The sequence below is a fragment of the Alligator mississippiensis genome, chromosome 2, assembly GCF_030867095.1.
Source record: "Alligator mississippiensis isolate rAllMis1 chromosome 2, rAllMis1, whole genome shotgun sequence".
Classification (NCBI taxonomy): Eukaryota; Metazoa; Chordata; order Crocodylia; family Alligatoridae; genus Alligator; species Alligator mississippiensis.
In genome coordinates, this window is record NC_081825.1 from 201,100,734 (window position 1) to 201,123,887 (window position 23,154).

General features: G+C 40.9%; 1 protein-coding gene across 2 annotated transcripts in view; it reads left to right on the forward strand.

Annotated features, from left to right (window-relative positions):
• Window positions 1–23,154, forward strand: part of MICAL2 (microtubule associated monooxygenase, calponin and LIM domain containing 2) — a 218,849-nt gene that overhangs the window by 176,245 nt on the left and 19,450 nt on the right. For both annotated transcript variants that reach the window (XM_059722688.1, XM_019476858.2), the window contains 4 exons: window positions 4,040–4,137; window positions 6,507–7,851; window positions 19,939–20,033; window positions 22,975–23,067. In XM_059722688.1, coding sequence (XP_059578671.1) covers window positions 4,040–4,137; window positions 6,507–7,851; window positions 19,939–20,033; window positions 22,975–23,067 — 1,631 coding nt within the window. The remainder of the gene's footprint in view (window positions 1–4,039; window positions 4,138–6,506; window positions 7,852–19,938; window positions 20,034–22,974; window positions 23,068–23,154) is intronic.

A 23,154-nucleotide genomic window follows, 5' to 3' on the forward strand; every position in this document is an offset into this window, starting at 1 on the left:
CCAGGAGCAATGCTCATCCTTTCTGTCACTGAAGGAAAAACCGTCCTCTGAATTGGATTGTGAAGGGCCAGAGGCTGTCTGAGAATTAGGGTTGTAGTGACAGCTTCCTTAAGTGCCCCAAGAAACTTGGAAGAAAACTGGGAAAATTCCCCATGGTCATTTCACATCTACCCAATAAAACGTTATTCCTCCAATGTTCAAAGTATTGGAAATGTGATACTCATTTCCCTGAGAATAAATGAGAGTAGCAATGCCAGTCATAGGTGTTTTAGAAACTGAATAAAGAATGTCATGAATACAGCACAGCCTGAAATGAATTTAAAATGAAAGAGGAATTAGGAATTACTTATTGTTTTCATCACAATAGTGCCTAGAGACCTCAGTCAGATCAGAGTCCCACTGGAATATATAGGCACTGCTGGCCAAATCCTATTTTGTGAATTGTGCCTATGTGCCAAAAATGCAGTTCTGTTGCTAAATACGTGTCATTTAGGCACATAAAGTGAAATAGGATTTAACCCTACATGGATGGTAGAAGAAAATCTGACTGATGGAGGTGATTGTTTATTTTAATTTGATTTGAAGGGTGATATTGTATCAGTTTTGTGGATATTTATAGAGAGCTCCTTTCAAACATGAGAGCACGCAGTTTCTTGGTTGTAAATTTGACAAGTGGGCAACAGAGACTGGAATCATTGGTGAAATCAGATGCAGAAGTCAACTTCTTGTTAGCGATAAGGTGATGGATACAGTGGAGATAAGCTCTGAAGGGTCCTTGAAAGAGAGAAGAAGTAGTTTATATTTGCTGCAGTAATCAGAATGGAGCACTTCTGGATTTACCTGACCAAGTGCCTACTTTTAGTAAGCTATTTTTTATTTTTGGCGAAGAATTAGCAGTACTAGGAAATACAGACTGCAGAGCAAATTTTGGCCAAGTAAGAAAGAGATTAATCAGAATTGTAGCATCCTTCCCTCTGGATGAGAAAAGCTGGATGTGTTTTCTTCCAACATATTTGTGCTGGTCGCTTTTAGGATTTAATAAATCCCTGTCAAATTTTTGTGAAATTTTAATTTAGTAACATGACTTTCACCCACTTTTGCCTAAAAGTAACACTACTTGGACCGAATCTGGCCATTTTTTCTGAATCTCTCTCTCTCTCTCTCTCTCATCTGAACTCCATATTCAATAGTTTAGATCATTTTCCTTGTTTCCTGCACTTCTTGTTTATTGTATATTCCTAATTTTGAGACTCTACCCTTATATAATATTCTAGCAGCATTCTCTGCAATTAAGATGCCTCCAGGATTTGCATTATGAACCTTTTGTTTTCTAGAGTTTATAGTTCTGTTATAAAAATACTTTCCAAGCTAAAACTTGGCAGGTAATATCTTGACTTGGGAATATTTTTTTTCCTTTTCTTTTTTTGCCAAAGACATGTTTGTTATGCTAGATCCATGCACATGCAAATATTAAAGTATTTAAGCACAACATGAGGTTTCTATGCTAGTTTACTGTATTCATTTGCATACACTTCCTTTACTAAGCCTACATTTGTCCACCCTTGTTGGTTGAAGGCCTTACATAATTGACTCCCATGAGACAAAGTCTTGACTGGGATGATCTAGTTGGTCCTGCTTTGAGTGCGGGGCTGGACTAGATGACCTCCTGAGGTCCCTTCCAACTCCAATTTTCTATGGTTCTATTATTACACAGCAGCCCTCCAGTGCTCTACCACTGCCTCCAGGATAATAAGAACCATGGGGTTACTTTTCTCCTTATTGTCCAGTCATATATCCCAATGCCTCCTTATTTAAGGCAGAACTTTAAGGCAGACATTTTTTCTCCATCTCAGAGCTTTTTTACCCAAATTTTCAAAAATTGAGGAATGATTTGGAGAGTACCAGCTTTTAGGGTGCCACAAGATGTGGAAAAGAGCTGATTTTTCTGTAAGTATTAAGTATTGGACACTTTAGGATGCTTCAGGCACCACATCAGAAAACTGAAGCCCAGTTCTGAAGTTATGGACTTGCTCTCAGCATGTGTAGAGTGCAGGCACCTGTACATGCCCCAGAACGTGTACAAACTAAGCCTGTGCAAGTAAGCAGCTATTTGATCCAGCTTCAGATCCGGCCACTTCAGATGCCAGTGATTTGATCTGGAGCTCCGGACCAGGTTCCCACTTCAGTCTGGCTGAAGCGGCTCCGAAGTTTCGGAGCCGCCTTGGAGATCCGGCCATAGGGTATAATGGGGAATCAATGAAATATCTATAACTTTGTTGTTTTTTTGTCTGATTTGGATGAACCTTGCAGGGGTGGTAGCCTCTGCTGAGAGCATGAAACCTGCCAAGTTTCAAGAAGATTTGTGCAGGGGTTTGGGGGAACTGTACTCCTAATGCTTGAAAGCAAAATTCATGTTACAGCTGCAGGCCTGGCTGCTAAGCTACTGTGTTACCAGTTGCCAATTAATCATGATTCACTCAAGGACCAGCTCAATATACAGTACCTAGCTACTACATAATGAGTTAACGAGCATGAATTAACACCTACAAAACCACAGACTAAGGAGAGGAAATAATGAATAGACAATCAACTGCCCCAAAACAGACAGTCAGTTGCACAAGCACCCATGTCACGAGTTTTGTCTGTCAGCAGCTAGGGGTGCAGGGCCCCAGAACCCTCCTGCACCAATCTCCTTGATGGCTGGCAGGCTTCGTGGCCTCAGCGAGGCCTAGCAGGCCTGCAACTTTCAGCCTGCTGCGCCTTAACACACACAGTGTCACCCATGTCACAAGTTTTGCTTGTCCACAGCTTGAGGTGCAGTTTTCCCCAAACCCCTGCACTTATCCCCTTGACGGATGGCAGGCTTCGTGGCCTGAGCGGGGACTGCCACCCCTGCAGTTTTCAGCCCGCTGCGTCTTAACACACACAGGATCCTCTATGTCATGAGTTTTGCCTGTCAGCAGCTTGCGGTACAGTTCCCCCCCAAACCCCTGCACCGATCTGCTTGAAACTTGGAAGGCTTCATGGCTTCACCAGGGGCTACCACCCCTGCAGTTTTCACCCCCTTTGGTATAACACAGAGATATGACATGAATTTTGCTTTCAAGAATTTGGGGTTCAGTTCCCCCTAAACCCCTGCACCTATCTTCTTGAAACTTGGCAGGCTTCATGCCCTCAGGAGAGGCTACCACTCCTGTAAATTTCATCCAAATTAGACAAAGAACAACAAAGTTATAGGTATTTCATTGATTCCCCATTATAACCTATGGCCGGATCTCCGAAGCTTTTCCGAAGCGGTTCGGAAGCTCCAAACTGCTTTGGAAAGCCTAACGAATCCAGCGCTTCAGTCTGGACATGCTGCTTCAGATGCTGAAGCATCCAAAGCTTCTCCGGATTTGAAGCACGGTCCGAAGCCTCGCACAGCCCTAGTACAAACACAGGCTAGCTAGAGAAACCCAATTACACGGGACATAAGAAATTTTCTCACATACCACACTCCCTCCCCCACCTTCTCCCCAAGTTAGCCCTGTCAAATTTGGAGGGATGCTGATTTTTCTGCCCAGAGTAGAAGCACTCCACTTCAATCCCTGCTGCAAAACTAACTACCTGATAGCAGCTATTGCATTGCTGTTCAGACAGTTGAGAAAGTCAATTGATTGGCTTGTAGTACTTCATTCTGCCGGTGTTAATGATCCTCCCTCCTTTTTAATGGTCTCAGTGTTCCACTAATCAAACTAATCTTTCTTCTGGATATTTTGCTGTCTGTTAGCTATTCCTGGTCTCTCTTCCTTTATTTCACAGCTTTCCAGATTTTTAGCTCTGTCCCTGAACCATGAAGCCATAACTCTGGAAAAATCTTTTTTCCTTCATTCTGCCTTTCCAAAAAACAAGGTGTGTGGCTTGTTTGGTGGCATGTGGTATGTCAGACAGTAGTATATAACCAGTTGACTTCCACGTACTCTTGTTGTCTAATTGCAGGTTTTATTTAGGATGGAATAGTTGGAGTAAAATGTGGATTTTTTTTGCATTTGTTTGGCAGATTTCCCACTCCTGTATAGCAAGAAACCCGGGCTGCATTCAAAGGAGAATTCAGCCAGTATTCAGTCTGCTCTTGAGGATGATCTCCCCCCAACACAGGTATGCAGGAATATACTTGTAGAGTAAAAAATAGATACAAAACAAAGATCTATGTTTGTCCATCCTCAGTACTTCTGTGACCCCCATTACTATACTCTTGAAGCACCTCACAAATAATTCACAGCCCTACTGCAAGGCAGAGACTTATTCCCATTTTACCAGAGGGGGAAAGTGTACAGTTTTCTAAAGCTCCCAAGATACTTTGGCCCCTAAATCATAAAGGCCATGCCCTGGGGTGTGAAGTCTAAGCTATTATTGTTGCCTAATGTCAGGTTTTGGCATATGTGGAGGGGGAGTGAAGGGTGGGGCTTTTCTGGGGGGCAACCTGGGAAGTGAGTGACTGGCCAGGAGACTGTGTAGACATGGACAAAGGGCTTAACATTTTGCCTAGATGCCAAACTGTCAGTTTTGCCAGCATTTAAACATTTCTGAGATTCATAAGTCCCACTCAACTTTTGTCTCACTAGATAGGCACCAGGGTTCCACAATGCCTAAGTTTCTGCTTATGGGTATAGCCAAAGTCAGTAGTATAACAAAGGTGGGAGACCAAGTCACCAGCCCCAGGGGAGGGGCAGTGGGTGCAAAAATAGTAGCAGCTCTGCTGCCGGCTTGGCCACCAGTGGCACAGCCACTGATACTCGCCCATGAGCCGCTGCCGCCCAGGGCGCTCAAGGTTCCAGTTATCTCTGTGTGTAAATAAGTGTTGATGCCACTGAGGCGCTTGGAGCCCTAGCTCATGTCTGTGCCCTCACACATTCAACAAAAGGTACTGGCCCACCTATCTGATCCATTAGGCATCCTTAGATCCAGGCTCACACAAAAGAAAGCTGTTGAGAGGTTAAGAGAGAAAATGCATATGTGCGCATGTGTGTGCCTGTCTGTCCCATTTTATCTGGGAATCCTCCAGTGACTTATTAGGTGGCTGACCCATTTTTAACTCTGATTCAGAGTATGCACTTTAATCCCAAGAGAAGTCCACAAGCCCCAGAATAAGTCAGTCTCTCTCTTTTTCTGTGTTTTTTTGTGTAAGCAAGAGTTGACCTGATTTAAGCACCTTACTGCAGAAAGTGTTCACGCTAGGGAATCCTGAGCAGAGATGGGCACCTCTCTCTGTCCCAGAGTGAGGCCGAGTAGGGACTTGAACCCAGGTGTCAAAGGTTCTAACTAGTATCCTGACCGTCTCATTAAATATGATGAAAACTTATTGATCTTAGGGTCTTTGTTATATGATCTAGAGCCTTCTACATCAATGGCAGTAGTTCATAGCCAGTCCAAGATAATAATGATAGATGACTGGTTCAGTGGTCTGGATAATATTACTGCAGATAGTATTTGACAAGTCTGCATGCTATAAATTCACTGTCAGAACTGTAGGTAAGGCATTCTTGTTACTAGTCTGAGCAGAGAGGACTGAATAGGCATGTATTATGTATGGACATTTCTGTGGTATTTATCACTGGTCTATCAAAGGTCCTCACAAGCATCAATTTTAACTATCAAAAGACTAGTATGAATCAGGGAATAATTGTATTTGCCACAATTTTACATATAGGAAAATACAACATAGGGAGGTTCAAGCTCCTATGCAACATTTTGGAGAGAGGTGGGAATAGAAGCAGTATCCCCTTACTGACTAGCCCTATGCCTTCAGCACACACAACTTCCTTCGTCTTCAAAATATGAAGGATGGAAGCTCTTCATCTCTAAAAGAGGACTGGTGTAGCCACTAAAGACATCTTGTAGTATCTGTATTTCAAATAAAATGAAGATTTCAGTATCTGGAATTAGAAGTTAAGCACTTACACAAGTTGTAAGTTTGTTTAAAAACATTTAAATCTACCATCCTTCATTTTCCATATATTGCAAGGTTGCTTCAGTTATTCTTGGCTGCACTAATCAAAAAAGTGTAATATTTCTAATGAAACCAGATATAATGTCTCTGTGTTTGCTATAAAACTTTAACACAGTGCAGCTGAAATAGAGGGGGGAAGCGGGTAGGTCCTCATTTGTTTATATTCCTGTAGTAGGGAATGATCCTTTCCAAGAAAAATATTGAAGGTTAACTTAAAGCAAGGAGGTAAATATAAAGTATAAGTAAATTTAAGGTATATGTAAAGGATTCCGGTATATATAAAAAGGGACACACACTCATTGTAGAAATTAATTCTTAGACAGTTTAGTGTAACAGTTTCCAATGGTATTAGCTCTCTGTCCTATATTTTTAAAAATACAGCACAGGGATGAGAGGAAACAAAAGATATACTCTCTAGTAGAATGAGTGTAAGTGAACTTTGGAAATGTATATACTGATATTTATTTCAGAATTCTGGTTAATAAAGAATATAATGAGCTATTTTTTTACTATGCAGTTGATGTCTAACAACAAGCCACCTGAAATTACAAGACATTTCAAACCCTACAGCCCAATATTTAAAAGAAAGTCAAAAACCAGAGAAACACCTGAAGAAATCCCTTTATATCTGCTTCATCATCCAGTTCAGAATAGTACTGGGGATTCTTTTTTGAAACATTCAGAATCTGTATCACCAGATGCCAATTTATATAACTATGAATATGAGGATGGTAATGCTGAGGAATACAAATTAGAAACCTGGAATGAGAATATCAGGGAACAGGAGCCTTTAGCAGAAAGAGGGGCCTCTAGAAGAAAAATAGTAGATTTGTCCTCACTGAATTTGGAGGAAAAAGATGAAAAAAATTCAAGACACCCAAAAGAAAAGGCTGAACTAAATGGGATAAAGAAAAGGATAACAAGGAAGTTAATGCTTTCTTCAGAGCAGCAATTCAAATTAAATGTTTCAAACAATGCAGACCTAAGTGGAACAAAACCAGGGTATCAAAGCAACAGAGCTCTGGAAATTTCAGAACAGAAGGATGCTGACGACAATGCAAGAGAAAACAGTATATCTGTGCTTTCTCCACTTGCAAATGAAGCCTTGCCAATTGTGCCAGTTAATGCAAAAGATATTCAGAAGAGTCTGGACAATACTGGAGGAGAACAACTGCCTAGCCAACCAAAATCACCATTGAAACTAATTGCCAGTGCAATAAAGAAATCCATTCTAGAGCCTCTTATCTCTCCTTCAGAAAGCATAAAAAAGAGCTCAGACAGTAAAAGGAAACCTCATTCAGAACATACTTTCTTCAGCTTCCCTAATAATGCCAGTCACTCTGTGAGTCTAAACAATAGCAATGGAGGACATGATATACAGCCACAGGGGTCCAGTGTGCCGAGGCATCCAGGAGAAGAGTCTGAACTGAGGAACTCAAGTAAAACCTCATCTAATATTTTCACTAGTCTTGAAGAGAAGTCTCCATATGGGTACACAGAGGTACACTTTCCTGCTTGCAGTTTGCATACCAGTCCTTCCAAGCCTGAAAAATCATCTTACACCAAGATAGAGGATGTACCAAGACTCCTAGAAAAGTTTACCCTGAAAGAGACTCCTCTGAGATCTTCAGGAGATGACATGCTTACTAGTAAACAAAAGAACCTTTCTGTTTCATCTCTAAGGCTCAAGAACAACATTTCCAAGGATAACACGGTAGATCCTTCACAGAGGAGTGATATCAGGACATTCTTTACTAACTTTAGAACTAAAGTCACTGAAAGAGAAAAAAAGGATCCATCAAAATCCTCTGTGCCCATTAACAGATTTTTCCCTGAAGAAGTGCTAAGTCATCCTTCCACAGGTGAGGACTTGGAGGGAAATGGGATTGGTTTTAAATGTTATAATTTAAAGCCATTTCTTTACCTCCGTTTTTACTCTGATTACTTAAAGTCAATTAATCTATAGTTCATTTAATCAAGTATTTATGTTACAGCATATGTAAGTGAAGGAAATTTTTTTAAAAGATATGTTAGGACTGAAAATACTGGTTAATGCCTGGAAGCTGCTCCAGGCAATCCAGAGGTCACAATGGGCAGCAATTGCCTTTCCAGGCATGTTTCTCATAGGTGCTCAGACAGGACTGTCATAACCACCACATCAATACTGAGGTAGAAAGGTAGAAGGTGGGGGACAGGAAATTTCACAGGGGCTAACTCAGGAGTGGTGGTTGCCATGACATCAAACGTGCTGAAGGCAGAGGAGTAAAGTAGACAATGATGGAGATCCAAGGCTAGAAATAGACATTGCCAAATTAAGCAGATCAGCTCTGTCTGGATGTGCACAGTGGATCTACTTCATTGGGCAAAACACAAGTAGTCTGTTGTCCCACCAACTGACCCTGCAGGACAAGCAATGTGTTTTCCTGGGACTACAGGAGCCCAGTCCTTCATGCCCTGGGAATTCCTGTGCAGGATCAGGCCCCTCAAACCCTGGGGGCACCTGCCTGGCTTTCCCCTCTTACAGAGACACACTGAAGTAAGTCATCTCCAGGGAGTGTCTCTGCCAGTTAGTGTCAGCTGCCCTGGGGCTGCACTGGAGTGTCTACAGGCACCTGAGGAAACCCAGGCAGGCACTTCTGGTGTGTCCGGGGCTTGATCCTGCATGCCCTGGGAATGGGAATTCCTGGGGTGCACAGGCTAGGGCCCCTGAAGCCCTGACAGTGGCTATCTGGGGCAGCTGCAGAGCGTGGACAGGTCTGAGCTGACCGCACATTTCTGTCACCAACCTAGCAGGTATCTGCTGCAATAAAGGGCACAAATTGATACTATCTATATTGTAACCACAAATTCTGGGCTTTTGCAGCATGAAAAGGGGCGTGTATGCTCTTTGCGTGGCCTTTGTGCTGCTATAAAAGTTTTTATGGAAGTACAAATGTGATATGTTTTAACCCTTAGAGAAAATGCAGAAAACCCTGTTGTGGGAATAGAGGTGAAAGCTGTAACAGTGGTAAACTCATACCCTGTCTGTTCCTAGATAGGAACATAAAAATGAAGACAGTGAACTTGACTAATAGTCTGTCTAGTCTAGGACCCTGTCCCCAGCACCAGACACCTCAGCAGAATGTGCAAAGGTATATGCACAGTGGGTAATTATGGAAGAAAAAATCCAAAGGGGAAGATTTTTCCTGTTCTCTAACATAGAGATGTATTTTTCAACTAGTTTGAAAGGAAAGGAGGAGTAGGTTGTTTTGAAAGTGTACTTCAGCTTTTACAATCTGTTACATCTGTATGCTCCTATAGTGGTATAAATTAATTAAATCTCTGTACCTTTATCCCTAAATAAAACATGTTAAAGTAACAACAACTTGGCTACATGTAGAGATCTATAGTAGCATTTCCCAAACTATGGGCCATCTACCCCGGCAGGTCTGTTAAAGTTCCTGGGGAGGTTGCGCATGAGAACCAATTTGCCTCCCTACTTCACCCACTCTCATGCCCTCCCTACTTCATCCTCCATTGCCACTTTCCCCACACTGATGCCCCTCACCACTAATTGCTGATGGCTTTCCTAATACTGATTGCCCCTGGTGAGTGGAACTAGCAGCAAATGGAAGCAGAGAAAAGTTGTTGGCAAATAAAGTGATGGCTGAATTAGGGTGTGCAAATGCCTGGGTTTGCTATGAGGAGGCATCAACCATAAGGTTTGGTAAACACAAGATTGTTGGAACACACAGTCTTAAGTTACCATATATCATAACAGTTTATATAATTTTATACCAATATCCTTGTTAATTCTGTCTGTAGCCTTTGAGTCACCTAAGTTGTTAATGTAAATAATATTAGCTTTATGACTGTTTAAATTTGTTGCTGTTAAATTTGAGTGTCCCCTTGATCTCTTATACAGTGGTGAAGTGCTCAAAGCACTTGATGAACCATCATTCATTATTTTGCCTCTCTGGTCACTGATTACAAAGCAAGAATTTTGCTTGTTACCTTGTAACAGTGTAGCAAATATTACAATTGCAGGAGATGCTAGCAGATGTTGATGGAAGGCTAACGATAATCTGAATGTAGCATGTGAAAATTTCTCAAATTTTGAGTATGAAAGGCCCTAATCCTATGAAGTGATTAGCACCTCTATATCTGTTGAAGCCATTAGAATAAAGGCACTAAATCCCATGGAGGATAGAACCCTTACACCTGACAAACATCATAACCCTCTGCTTAGGAAAACAGAAAGAAAAATTTCCTTGCATCCATCAATGAGATAAAGGGGACATTGTAGCCAACAATTCCTTCTAACCATGATGAATCCATTGTGTGTGAGAAAGCTATTCAGAACTCAACTATGTGAGTTAGAGTAAGTGGTATGAAAAAAGTTAAATAAATATCAGTTTTTTTAAAGATTAATGATAGTTGTAAGAGTGAACATATTGTGATCCATTGCTGGGAGTATTTGCATTTCACTGCTCAGTACGGTTTTTATTCTTTTTCTTTCTAATTGAGAAGTGTGTAATGTAGAGGTTATTACTGTTGGGGTAGTAGCTTGGTTACTGTCCGGCTACACAGCACATACATGTGCATTTTTACTTTTGGTTAAGCCTCCACCCTCTTCCCTCTCCATTTATCTAGAGGCAGCTCAGTGGCACAGGCCACCACTGAGATAGGTCCATAATAGCAACCATAGTTCTGCCATTGCAGAACTATGCAGTTATTAGGTCCATAATAGAACCTAAAGTTCTGCCATTGCAGCAACCCTAAGAAGGAGGCCTTGCAACATAACCACAGATTTTTTTGGCACCTGTCCAAATTCACTTAGTCAAAAAAAAAAAAATCAACATTTTATATGGGGCCAGTGTCTTGAAAAGGGATAAAAATACAGCAATATCAGCAATAAAGTTATAGCCAGAAAAGTGACAAGCAATTCCTCCAAATCAGGACAGGTGAGGCAGACTGTGAATTCCTGTCTCATGTCACCAGGACAGCATCTAAGAATAACTACTAGGAATGAGCCTCTTTTTGAAAGATGGTCCTGTTTTTAATATGTAAAAATTTGCATTGCCTATTCTGTGTTCTCTTTGCAAGTACATGGACAGTCCTCCAGTTCGTGATTCAAGCAGGGTCCCATGGGAAACCTTTAAAAGTCATAAGATAACCTAAGATTAGTCATAGGCTAAGATTAGTATAATGAGGTTTTGAGAGAGTCTTATTTGCATTTAAGGTGTGTGGTTGGTTTAGAGGGTTTTTTGTTGGATTTTTGTTTGGGGTTTTCTTTTGTTTTTTGGTTGCTGCTGCTTCTTGTGTTTCTACCACATTTGACCATTTTGTTACGCATGCTTGTGCTTGTTTATTATACTTTGCAAAACCTTTCATTGTACATGTGCCTCTGAGCAGTGGGCATTGCAGCAGGTGTTGCATAATCTGAGGCTCTGTGCCACAGTCACATGTGGTTGCACCAATAGTATAGCCCCACTTCTTCATTAGTTCCTTGGTGGTTGAGACCTTCCTTTGCCATAATTCATCAACCCATGGTGGTACGGACTAGGCTGCTGGAATATACATTTTCTTGCTGTCAGGTATTTTCTTCAGCCTCTTGTTCCACATCTGTAGTCATGTCTTCTTGGGTGTGGCATTGAGCATGAACGACTGGTGCCTCCCGCAACTGGGGGGGCACCATGGCGGTGAGCGGGGAGCACCATGGCTGGGGAGTGCTGAGCGGCAGGCAGCAAGCAAGGACTGCCCGCAGCCACCAGCAGCTGTGTCAGCAGCAAAGGATGGTGGGGGGGAGGGGGAGGAGGGGTGCAACAACGACCCACAGAAGCCAGCAACGGTTTCAGTGGCCAATCTCAGGGGAGGCACATGCCCCCTGCCATGTCCCTCCTATGTGTTGCCTATGATTGAGAGGTTGGGTGCTGGTGAGGAAACTCCTGCGTGGCTTCAAACATTTGTGTGCTGCAGGACGGTCATACAATGGGTGTCTCACATCTTCAGTTTGTCTCAGTTGGTCTATTCTGCTGGCCACTGCTCTTCTGATGTCAGGCAGAGTGATGCCAGCCAGCAGGTACACCCTGTTTAGGATGGTAAGTTTCAGACATCCTACGATGTATTGGCAGCTCTCATTCAAAATGGGGTAAAAGGCACTGAGCATGTATGGATCTCTCCCATCTAGAGCAAAAGGTTTTTTTCCAAAGCAATTGATTGGTCATTCATATATGTTATATAACAGTGATTCAAACACGCTTCCTTGTGGGAAGCCATTAATCTGTCACTTCCATCTGCTTCGCTTCCCATCCAGTTTGACAAAAATTGTCTGTTTGCGAGTAGGGTTCATATCAGCTCTGTAAGGTGTCAATCTTTTGTCATTGCCAGGGTCTTGTGGAGGAGTTGCCAGTGGTTAACTGTATCATAGGCAGCTGTTAAGTCACTAAACAGAGCTCCAGTGATTTGGCCTCTTTCAAAACCATCCTCAGTATATTGAGTTAGACTGAGCAGCTGGCTCGTTGATTTTCCAGGGTGAAGGCTGCCATGTTCAGGGATTAGGTGTTTATCCACGTATGGGGCAAGCTAGTTCAGTATTAGTCAGTCGTTTGCACCATTTTTATGTGTGCAATAGCAGAGAGATGCATCTGAAGCTCTTTAAGTCAGCTGGATCTTTCCCTGGCATTAGAAGTCCTACTACCTGAGCTTGTCACCATATCTTTGGAATTTTTTGACTGGCTGCGCATGAGTTGTATAGATAGGCAAAGGAGCCATTTGCAAGTCTGGGGCCTGAATTGCTTGATTTGTTCAGTAAGTATGTTGCGAAGACTGGCTGCTTTCCTGGTCTTCAGTTTACTAATACCAACATTCAACTCCATCATTGAGAAGGGGCTTATAAAACCCAGGTCTTTAGGATGCTTGTACCTTCCCAGTCTGAGAGGTTTTTTTAAATTTGTTTTTGGGCTTTTTCCATTGAGAAACATCTAGTGAGCAATTTGGTTAGCTGTGACATAATGACCTTTTCTGGATCATCATTTAGTTTACATGTTGTCACCCATGCCTTTTTTACTATTATGCATCATATCAATTGACTTAACCAGGGTCTGCCATGACTTCCTGGATTCTTATGTGATGGTGCTCATCGCCTGTAGTGATGGTGTTTGTGGAAAAAGGGTCTAGTTCGAACTATCATCTGTAGTCTTCATATGGGCAAGTGGTTTATGGAGTGAGGCCTGGGAAGTAATTCTTGAGGCAGTCCCGTGGGATATCTTGCAGATTTTTGTACAGCTTTTATAAATTGGTCATAGTTTTCAGGCAGTGCTTTGATGGTTTTGACTATGGCATCAAGGGATTCTGAAAAGCCTTTCCAGTTTGCCTTTTCAGGTTGAAATGTCAATGAAATGCTAAGGCAATAACACAATAATTTTTTCTTTTAAAAAAAAAACAAAATGGAGAAGGTAATCAGGAACTGTGATATCTTTGATTCGCGCACAGATATCTACCAAAATTATTTCCAAGAATTAAAATGTTGACTATTTCAGTGCATTCTTGGGAATTAGTGTTTACTTCTTGGCAGCCTTGAAAAACTGGAGGGAATACTCTCGTCATAGCCTTAATGGGAAGAACGACAGAAATTTCCTAGAGTAGCCATCAGTCACTTAGACTAGCTGAAAATTGTTACAATGCAAGATTTAAACTTCTGGCACTCAACAGTAGCAAAATAATTATAATGAGCAGCACTGTGCATAATGGTTCTCAAGCTTTTAGTCACTAATTAGCACATGATAAGTTGAGGGCTTTAGACGGGAAGTTCTAACTGTATTTGATTCGTGTTCCTAAATAATATTAACAGTTCAACTGGAAAGCAAATAAGGTGTGTTATTGACCTAGCTTTCTGATTTCTGTGTTGTTAGATAAGAAACGGATAAAATCCAGGTGTCTTTGGGTCCTTACCTAGCTTTGATTACAGACGTATGTCAGCGTATCACTTGTGTTTACTGTTTTTAACTTCACAATACTCCTGTTGAACACAGGGGTGCTGTCATCCCCTCTTTATAGATAGGGATCTGAGGAACAATAAAAAGAACAATTTGCCTGAAGTCATTGAGGATGTCTGTGGCAGAGCAGGGATTTGGACTTGCATAGCCAGATCCCCAGCTAGCAAAATATCTAGCTTATCCATTGTCATTATTGTCCTTCTTTGCCATTTCCTGCTACTCTTGTTCCCATTTAGGCTTTATCAGTTCCAGAAGCAGGTGGCCCTTGATATGGGAGGGAATGTGTGTGCCCTCTCTTTCCCAAAATATAAAAGTACTGAGGCATTAAGTACTGAGTATACTAAAGTAATATTAAAGCGTTAAAGCATATCTCTCTAAACCAGTTAATCTCTACCAGTTAATCACCTACCCTGGAAATCCTCATGAGGAGATTAGACAGTCACCTTGCTGGGGTCACCTGACCCCCCATTATCTTTCCTGCTTAGTGCAAGGGGCTGGACCCGATGATCTTCTGAGGTCCCTTCTAGCCTTACAATCCATGAATCTAAGGTGCCACCCTACCTTACTTCAGCACTGAGGAATGGGCAGTAGTTAATTTTGCCAACAAGATAAAATAGGAAGCAATCCACACTTATTTAGGCACCTGAAGTATTGCTGTGGTATTCTGTAAAACAAATTTAGTTCCTATCCTAGCTTTTAGCCTGTGTATGCTGTGTATGCTCCTGATCTGTATGCTGCTGTCATTCCCATGATATTACATGGTGTGCCTCATTCCAAATGTTGAGGACAATGAATGGTGCTCCCAAATTTCACCCCATTTTAAAGTTGTGTCTATGCCAACTTTTCTTATGTGAGTAGGTTACTTATTTCCATGTGGGAGCCAGTTCCCTAAGTGGAAGGATTTTGGGTTGGACTTTCAGAAACACTTTGCTGGGGATGTTAACACGCAAGAACTTCAGGGATAGCAGAATGGTTAATTCAGGAGTCAAAGTGAGTCTAGGGTACTTCTGTTCTGCTGAGTGGACAAAGAGGAAAAGACAAAGCAAGACTTCTGCTCTATAGGAATTGAGGCCATTTATACACATCCATTTGTCTTCTCTGACACCAGAGATACGGCAGTACTGCATTGCATGCATTTGTATAAATGCTATGTTTGTATAAAGTTGACTTGCCCAGCGAGTCTTTCACTTGTATTTATGTATTTGTATAAAGCTGACTCACCTGGCACTGCATCGCATGCATTTGTATAAATGGTGAAATGCACGTCAGCACTGACAAAATGGCGGCGGTGCGCTTCAGAACTAAAACACTTTGATGTGTTTTAGTTCAAAAGCACACCGCTGCCATTTTCTCAGCATTGACACACATTTTGCCGTTTATACAAATGCATGTGCTGCAGCGCAAGCATATATACACATGTCCTGAGTTGTTGTTTGAGAGAGCTCTCTTTTCATATCAGAAATATCATGAATAGGCTTCAGACCCTTTTCACAGTTATAGACTCTTATTGACTTGTTCTTAAATAACAGGATGGGAAAGACCATAAACTCTTAAGGACAGTGTGGCAGGACTAGTCCTACTAGGTGGTAGTAACAGCCAGTGGCCGGCTAGCCCACTTTCACTCCAACTCTTCTGAACCACTGCCCTGTATCTCTCCTGCCATGCCTTGATGGAACAACTAATTATGCAGGAGATGTCCTGAGCTTTAGAGTGAGGTTTTCCTTTCCTTTTGCTTGGCTCCACCCTTTTTTATACTTGTCGAGGCTCTGACCTCTTGGTCCAGGATTTTTTGCTCTAGCTGCTACCTCCTGCCCTAGGTCCACTTATTCTGGCCTTGGGTCCTTGGTAGCAGCACAGCTGGGAATTAAGACCCACAGTCAGGGCTCTGGGTCCCCTTGGTCTGGCAGCTTTGAAGAGGTTAAATTCCCTCTTTCTGATTCTCTTGCCAACAAGAGGCTAATCCCACAGGGCCCTTTAAGGCACCTGCAGTGTTGTCTCCACCTCCCCTCACAACCACTCCCAGCCCTCCAGTTAAGCTGGAACAGAAATGTCAGCAACTGCTTCAGCCTAAGATACTGCACTTCCAGGCACTCACAGACAAACCCAATGCAAGCTTAACTCCTTATTCCAGTGTGGCCCTGTAGCAGGGTAAAAGGAGAAAGAAAAAGATCTTAGAGTCTTTATCCACCAGGGCTCCCCTTATTGCTTCTGAGCACTACTGTTTTGGGGTTTGTTTCACGTTTATACATTTCTGCTTATAGATTCCCTGATCAAAAAGGTCTATCACTGTAGAGCATAGCTTGTACAAGGTAGTACACCATCCTCCTCCCCAGCCGGGGCTAGACGATTATTCCCTTGAGACTCTCCCCTTCCAATCAGTCTGACCAGTTGTCTGTTTTGAGTACAGGGGCTGCTCATTACACTCAGCCCTGCCAGTTGCCTGCCCTTTGGCTGCCTCCTCCTCAGCATGCAGCCGTTCCCCAGGGCAGAGTAGCTGGCTGTTGCAGGGATCGTATCCCTTCCCCTTTTGCTGCTTGCTACCTGGGGCTTCTTTCTGGAGGACCTTGCAGTAACCTTTTCCTCCCTTGCATTCCCTTCTCTCCTGGGTCACAATGACCCTTCTCTTAAAGGGTCTTTGCGAGGGACAAGGGTTCCCTGTTAGAGACAGGCATGAATAGTCAGATCAGTTTAAGAATTTTGCCAAAATTACGACATTCTGATGTAATGCCTTGTAGGAATCACCAAGGATGAATGCCTGGAGGCCAAATTCTGCCCTCAGCATACACCAAGGAAGTCAAGGGAGTTTTCATCCCAGAGTCAGAAACAATGAAGATAAACAATAATTAGTTTCAGATGATGCACCTCAGAAAACCAGTTCCCTGATAAAGAGAATATAATGACTACAGTTGGCTTTCTTTTAAGGGGTCAGCATGAGGCTCAAATTCTTCAGATAGTTGGTCTGGTTGTTTTTTACTATAATGCTTGAGAGAGTTCTCTTGCAATGCACTCTGTGTCTGGGATATGATTCAATAAATTGTATTCATGCTTCCATAAGAGAAATTGAGGACAGAAAAAATAGTTTAGCAGAGTTTTAAATGGCTACCTCTGTCCTTTATCCTTTAAAAAGAAGACACTGTCTGGTGGTCCTTACATCTTATAGAGACAAAAATTCCAGTGGACAAGATGCAGGGCCACAAGTCAAAACGTCTGAGTTCTTGTTCCCATTCTGTCATTTACTTACTGAGAGACTTTGGACAAGCCACCTTGAATTTTCTGTGCCTTAATATCTCTATTTGTTAAATGTGAATACCCATGTAGTGCTGCAAGAACTATGGACAAAATGCTATGGAAACCCTAAATATTTCAGTCTATGTAAGTGTATGTACAGTCAAATACATTATGTCCACTGAGGATGAATGAGGGGTTTGTTTTGTTTCCCTTTTGATACCTTTCTGCTTACAGATTCCCTGATTAAGAAGGTCTTTCGCTGAAGAGCATATCTTATACAATGTCTCTTGAAAGGTTCTGCTTTTCCTAGCTCTGTAGCCATTTCTTGCCAGGCAGGATAGGATACAAATGCCAGACATTCCATAATGCATAAAGTGACAGGCATTGTTGAGACTGTGTACACTATTAATCCATTGATGACTTCTTGCTCATGTGATGGCCCTTGTCCTGAATCCTAAGGGAAGTGAATAACTATGCTTTTGTTCCAAAAACGCAAACAACTCCAGAGTCAGAGTCCCTTGAGAAGGAGGCAGGTGCTCTTGTATTACAGAAGGCTGTTTATCCTCTAGACCTTGTAACACTTTTTAATTATTGATGTAACACAAAGAGGAGGACAGAGGAAAGCAATTATTTATTCCCACTGTAGAGGGAAGAAAGAGAGCATGTAATTGGTTGTGTTGCCAAAGCTGCTAGCAAATCCTGTAATGTTTATGATTTGCATATTATGGAATTTTATTTTAATGAAAATGTGATCACAAGCAAGTTAGTAGGGATACTTTATTGTGTTACAAACAGAGAAAACCCAAGTCAAGTGAAAGATGGGATGCTGCTGAGTTAAGCCATCAAAAGATAGGTCCGATCTTGTTCCCAGCTTCATTTCTTTTCATCCTTCAGGCAACACAAAGGAGAGGCAATGATGGCTTAAAGAACATCCCTGGAGAGCGTGAATCTGGCATAACTGGGTCTATGTCATCCACTGCTGGTGCTCGACAATGTGGCATGCAGGCCAAGGTGTATGGCACCTGTACTGTGCTCTGGCAATCACAATCCAAATCAGCCCCTAGAGGGTTATTCCAGTAGGTATAACTTAGAGCCATGGCGACATGCTCCCTGCGCTTCAGCAGCAACAAAAAAGTGGCCCATAGCGTAGGCAGCCCCACATTCCTCAGATGCTGTAATGTATCCCAAGCGTACTCAACATTATGATCCTGCGTCTTCAAAAAGGCTGACTGAAAGCACTGATTCTAGCCAGTTTTTCTTTTTATAAGGCAAGGATATTTTTAGGTGATATATGTTATTGACATGTATTTATCTTTTATTGTTATTTATTATGATGTTATGAGCAACTTTTCTCCTGATCTGTGTAGCTGCTAGAAATCTTAGAAAGAACCTAGTTCAACACCCAGTTAAATCTCTGTAAGGCTATAACTCCAATGAGGATAATGATCTAGTGTGAAATCAAAGGATTTATTTCATGTTCAGTGGTGATGTAACTGAGTAGATCTGGCCCCTGCCCTGCTTTGTTTTACTACAAATTAGTTATCTTTCTGGAATAAGCTTATTTCCCTGACTCTATTGTTAAACTGTATTTGAAGCTGAAATTAATTCTTATTTTGCAGGGTTTGGTTTCAGAGTGAAACAAAAGTAGGAAAGAAGGACTACTTACACTGAGGAAATGGGAAATGATCTTATTATAAATAAAACTTGCATTCATGCCCTGGATTAGCAAATCAACAGCTATCTGGCACATGCTAAGAAAAATGTCAATGATCCACTTTAAATATTGTGTACTCCAAAAATAGAGTCCAGTCCAGATGTTAATCATTAACCCCACAGCAGGTTGAAGTGTAGAGACAGATGTTCCTGAACAAGTTTTATTTTCTTGAATAAAGAGGATAAAGATATGAATTAGACAAGTAATTTCAGAACAAATTCAAATATTTGCACTCAGAACAAGACTTTGATGAAATGGGAAAAATAAAATTATAGCTATTAAATATAATTTAATCTGTATCTCTGAATATGTTTCTTCCAATGATAGCTTCCGAATTTCCCTTGCAGAGTGCACTGTGTGATGTATGGATTTCCCTGACTTATTATGGCATTTTAATCAACAGTTCAATGATGTGATAATATTCTTAAGACAGAAAAATAAAAGTGACATTTGTTTAGACATAATTAATGAAATATTTATGTTGCATGAGACTGTGCGATAAAACCTTGTTCTCTTAGTCCATTTGCTTCTGATTACATTTGTGATTTTTTTTATATGACCAGACATTCTGACGCCAGCTATTTTACACTGAGCAGATGTCATGTAGTAAAAATGGGTGCCAGATGCTACAAGCCACATAAGGGTAATTTGTTTAAGAGCTGGCTCAGACTTTTTGCATTCAATTACACTGCATGGCGAGTCTTATATAATCATTTAGGTAACACAACTAACTTCAGATATGCATTTTAATAATAGATTTGTTTTTGTGAATGCATTCTAAGCATTATGCTACATAAACGGTGTTTAAGGAATTAATTAATTCCTGCATAATACCTTGCATGTTTAAAAAAATTCAAATACAAGCAGCAGAAGTTTTGGACAGAGACCAACAATTTAATTGACAGCATCAGCCAAATTTCCAAATTAGCTGTAGGTGCAGCCTAGTACAGTTTAGGCCAGGTGCAGCATGTCCATAGAAGTCAAGGACAGATACTTTCTGCTTCACTGAGTGTTTTGTTCCTGCATTTTAGGCTCTGAACACCTAGCTGTCAGAAAACAAGTGACTGAGTGTTATTCTTCATCCTCTGATAATGAAATTGAACACAAGCCTTCATTAGCATTCAAGGTAATGTTTACTTTAACAAAGGGCAGTTTTTACTGTTCAGTTATGTTTAAGATTTGTATGATTGTGATGATAAAACAGTATGTTTTTCTAAAGAAGATGGAAATATTTTACTAGCAGGGGTTATAACTCCTGCATAGAAAATTTATTGAAGAGAGATGTCAGAATTTGTTCTACCTTTCAGCTCCCCAGGATACACACACATTGACAGGAAAGGCTCTAATTTGAAAAATGGACATGCTTAACTGAAACCACTTTGAAGCTGTGTTTCTTAAGTGGTTTTAATATATAGCCCAATGAGCAAACCACTGAAAAAATTAAAACAAACAGATGCAGATTTCCCATGGGGAAACACAACTTCATTTAAGAAGCACTACAAGCAGAGTGCATGGAAAATGCTATGTTTGTTCTAATCAGAAATATTAAATGAGTCCTGCAGTCTCATCAAAAAATTACACCCCAAAAGTGTCTACTGTATACTGGGTTCTAGCTGGCTTCTGTATCATATAGGAAAGAGTGAACTTAAATGACAGTGAAGTCTTGATAGTCATCTGCAGTTTGAAGAAAAAGAGGCTCAGTGGACTGAACAGTTTATCAGACCTTTGTTCTTTCTTTGAATGTGGAGGAATATCAGTGACTGGCATCTGTGGATGGTAGATGGTTTAACTAGAGAGGGTATTTAGATTTAAAGGTGGTATTCTGGTTTGCTGGGGGGGTTGGAGGTTTTTTTAAGTGACTAGTTACTTTCTTGCAACCCCTGAGGGGTGAAGAAAGACCAAATGACATTTCAACGTTCAACCATGTAAATCCACTCACAAAATGCTGAAATGCAGAAGGGGGTGGGTTCACTGGAGAAAAAAAACAGGATACAAACCCTGGCGCATGTTTTTTACAGAGTTGGATTTCTGTTTTGAAGGTCCCTTCAAAGCAATGTGGGGATAGGTCAGCCTTTCTATTCCATTTAACCCTAACTGTCCCCCCAGCAAATTTATGAAGAGATGTGCAAGAAACATTTTTAATCTTTGCAAAACAGAGAAGAGGGAACTTAAAAAGCGGAAAGTGCAACTCCATTGACCTGTTCTCACCTTGCATTTGTCTTTTCATTTTTCTTGCTCCCAATCTCCTGAGCGACAATTCTGCCAAGCATGTCACAAACAGTGAAGCAAGAAGGCATTTGCTTAGGAGGCAAGGTTTTTCCCCTTCATGTTCAACCACATGCATGCTCATTCAGTACAGTGAAACAGAGTGCAATAAATCCTTCCACGTCACACAATTCCTTACAAATAGTTGGTTCTAACAGTATTTTGACTGGCTATATCAATGGCCAGTCAAATCCATTTGTGAAAGAAAATGCAATGGCCAGATTCTGTCAAGCTCCAGACATTTCAAAGAATAACATTCAAAGGCTTCTTGACAAAGAAAAAAATATATAAATAGAATAAGGAGAAGAACAAAAGTAGAAACAAACAAAAGTAAAAATTGGAGGAAAAAAATAATGGATTAAACAAAAAAGAGAGGTGAACCCCTCCCCCCCAGACCCGCCAACCCCCGAAACCAACACAGGAATGATCTGAACAGGAAGAAGTCACACTAATTCAAACAGCTGGCATGCAGAAATGGCCATATGGTGACAAGTGAGGGACAACATTAGCAGAATGTCTGGTCAAATATGGTGTAAATGACAAACCATAGAAGAGAACAGTAGCAGTGATTCAGTCCTGGCATTGCCTGTTTTGAGTCACATAACCTATTCAATGTATTCATTCCTCTCAGCTGACTCCCAGTACACCAGTTTTGCTTCCCACATTTCAAATATCAGTGTCCCCCTCTGGACAGAACTGAAAAGAAGATACAAGGAATCATTCTGACAGAAAAGGTTCCTAAATTTCCTCCCACCCTTTTTGTCTATTATTCTCTCTTATTATCTCTCTCTCTTTATTTGAGTAAATAAATCAAGATGAGCCTTAAAACCCTTTCAAATAGCATGGTTCAAAAAAAGTTTACATGCATGATATGCCACTCCTTTAGAAAACAATTGTTTTGTTTTACTGCTTGGAGACTAGCTCAGTGATCAGTGGGTCAGACCCATAAAAATGTTTTCTTTACAACATTCCAATACACTCAAGCAGGTATCCGGGAGGGCAGGAAGAAGCAAAAAGTGGTCTTGAATGGCAATAGTTAAATTAGTTGCAGGGAAGACAAACATGCCCCTGATTTCTATGCAAGAGCAACTGTTGCACTGCTTCAAACTACATCAGTGGCATCCCATCACATGCTTCCTGCCCAATGTTAATTGTTATTGTGTAATAAGACATACTCTACCTAATGCAGCATGTTAGATAAGAAATTTAAATGAATGGTATTTTCTGTATGGGAGCTATTTAATCAGCAGTGGCCAGATCCTCAGCTAATGTAATTTGGCATATCTTCATGGACATCCATGGCATCACACCAACTTATATTAGCTAAGGATCAAGCCCAATATTGTTTGAAAAGCATATATTTATATAAGATATAAATGTTAACAAACAAGGAAATTATGAGTCAGTTGGAGGAACTAAGTTTTTAGCATCTAACAGGTCCAATGGTAAGTAGGTCAAATTTCTATAAAAAGCTTCTACTTTCTACTGTAACTTGATTTATTTTCTGATTGCTGAAGTACTTGTGGGGCACATTTGCAGAAGTAATTGTGGGAGAATATGGTTGCAGCTGTATAACTGTATAGTATCCTTTTTGATTCAGCACTTCCTTCATGGACAGAAACTGATAATGCTTAAATAGAGATACAATGAGGGTTCTTCTTAAGAAAGACATAATGTCTTGAAGGACACTTAGTTAAATAGACTAAAGACTACTGAACATTTGCAATGGGGAAAAAATCTATGAAAATCAAAATTCATAAATATTTTGTCAATTATCTTCTTTTCTCCCTTCCTTCTTGTAGGTTAAAAGGAGTCTTAAAAGGAAGAAGAAGTTGGAAAAGGAGACAAAGCAATTGATTAAACAAGAGCAGCTGAGAAGGCTCCACAAAGCACAGGTAAAAAAAATCAAATTTTGCTAGTGTAATTTCAGAGATACTTAAGAATATTTCAGTGATGCAGAAAAGGATAAGTGCAATAAGGGA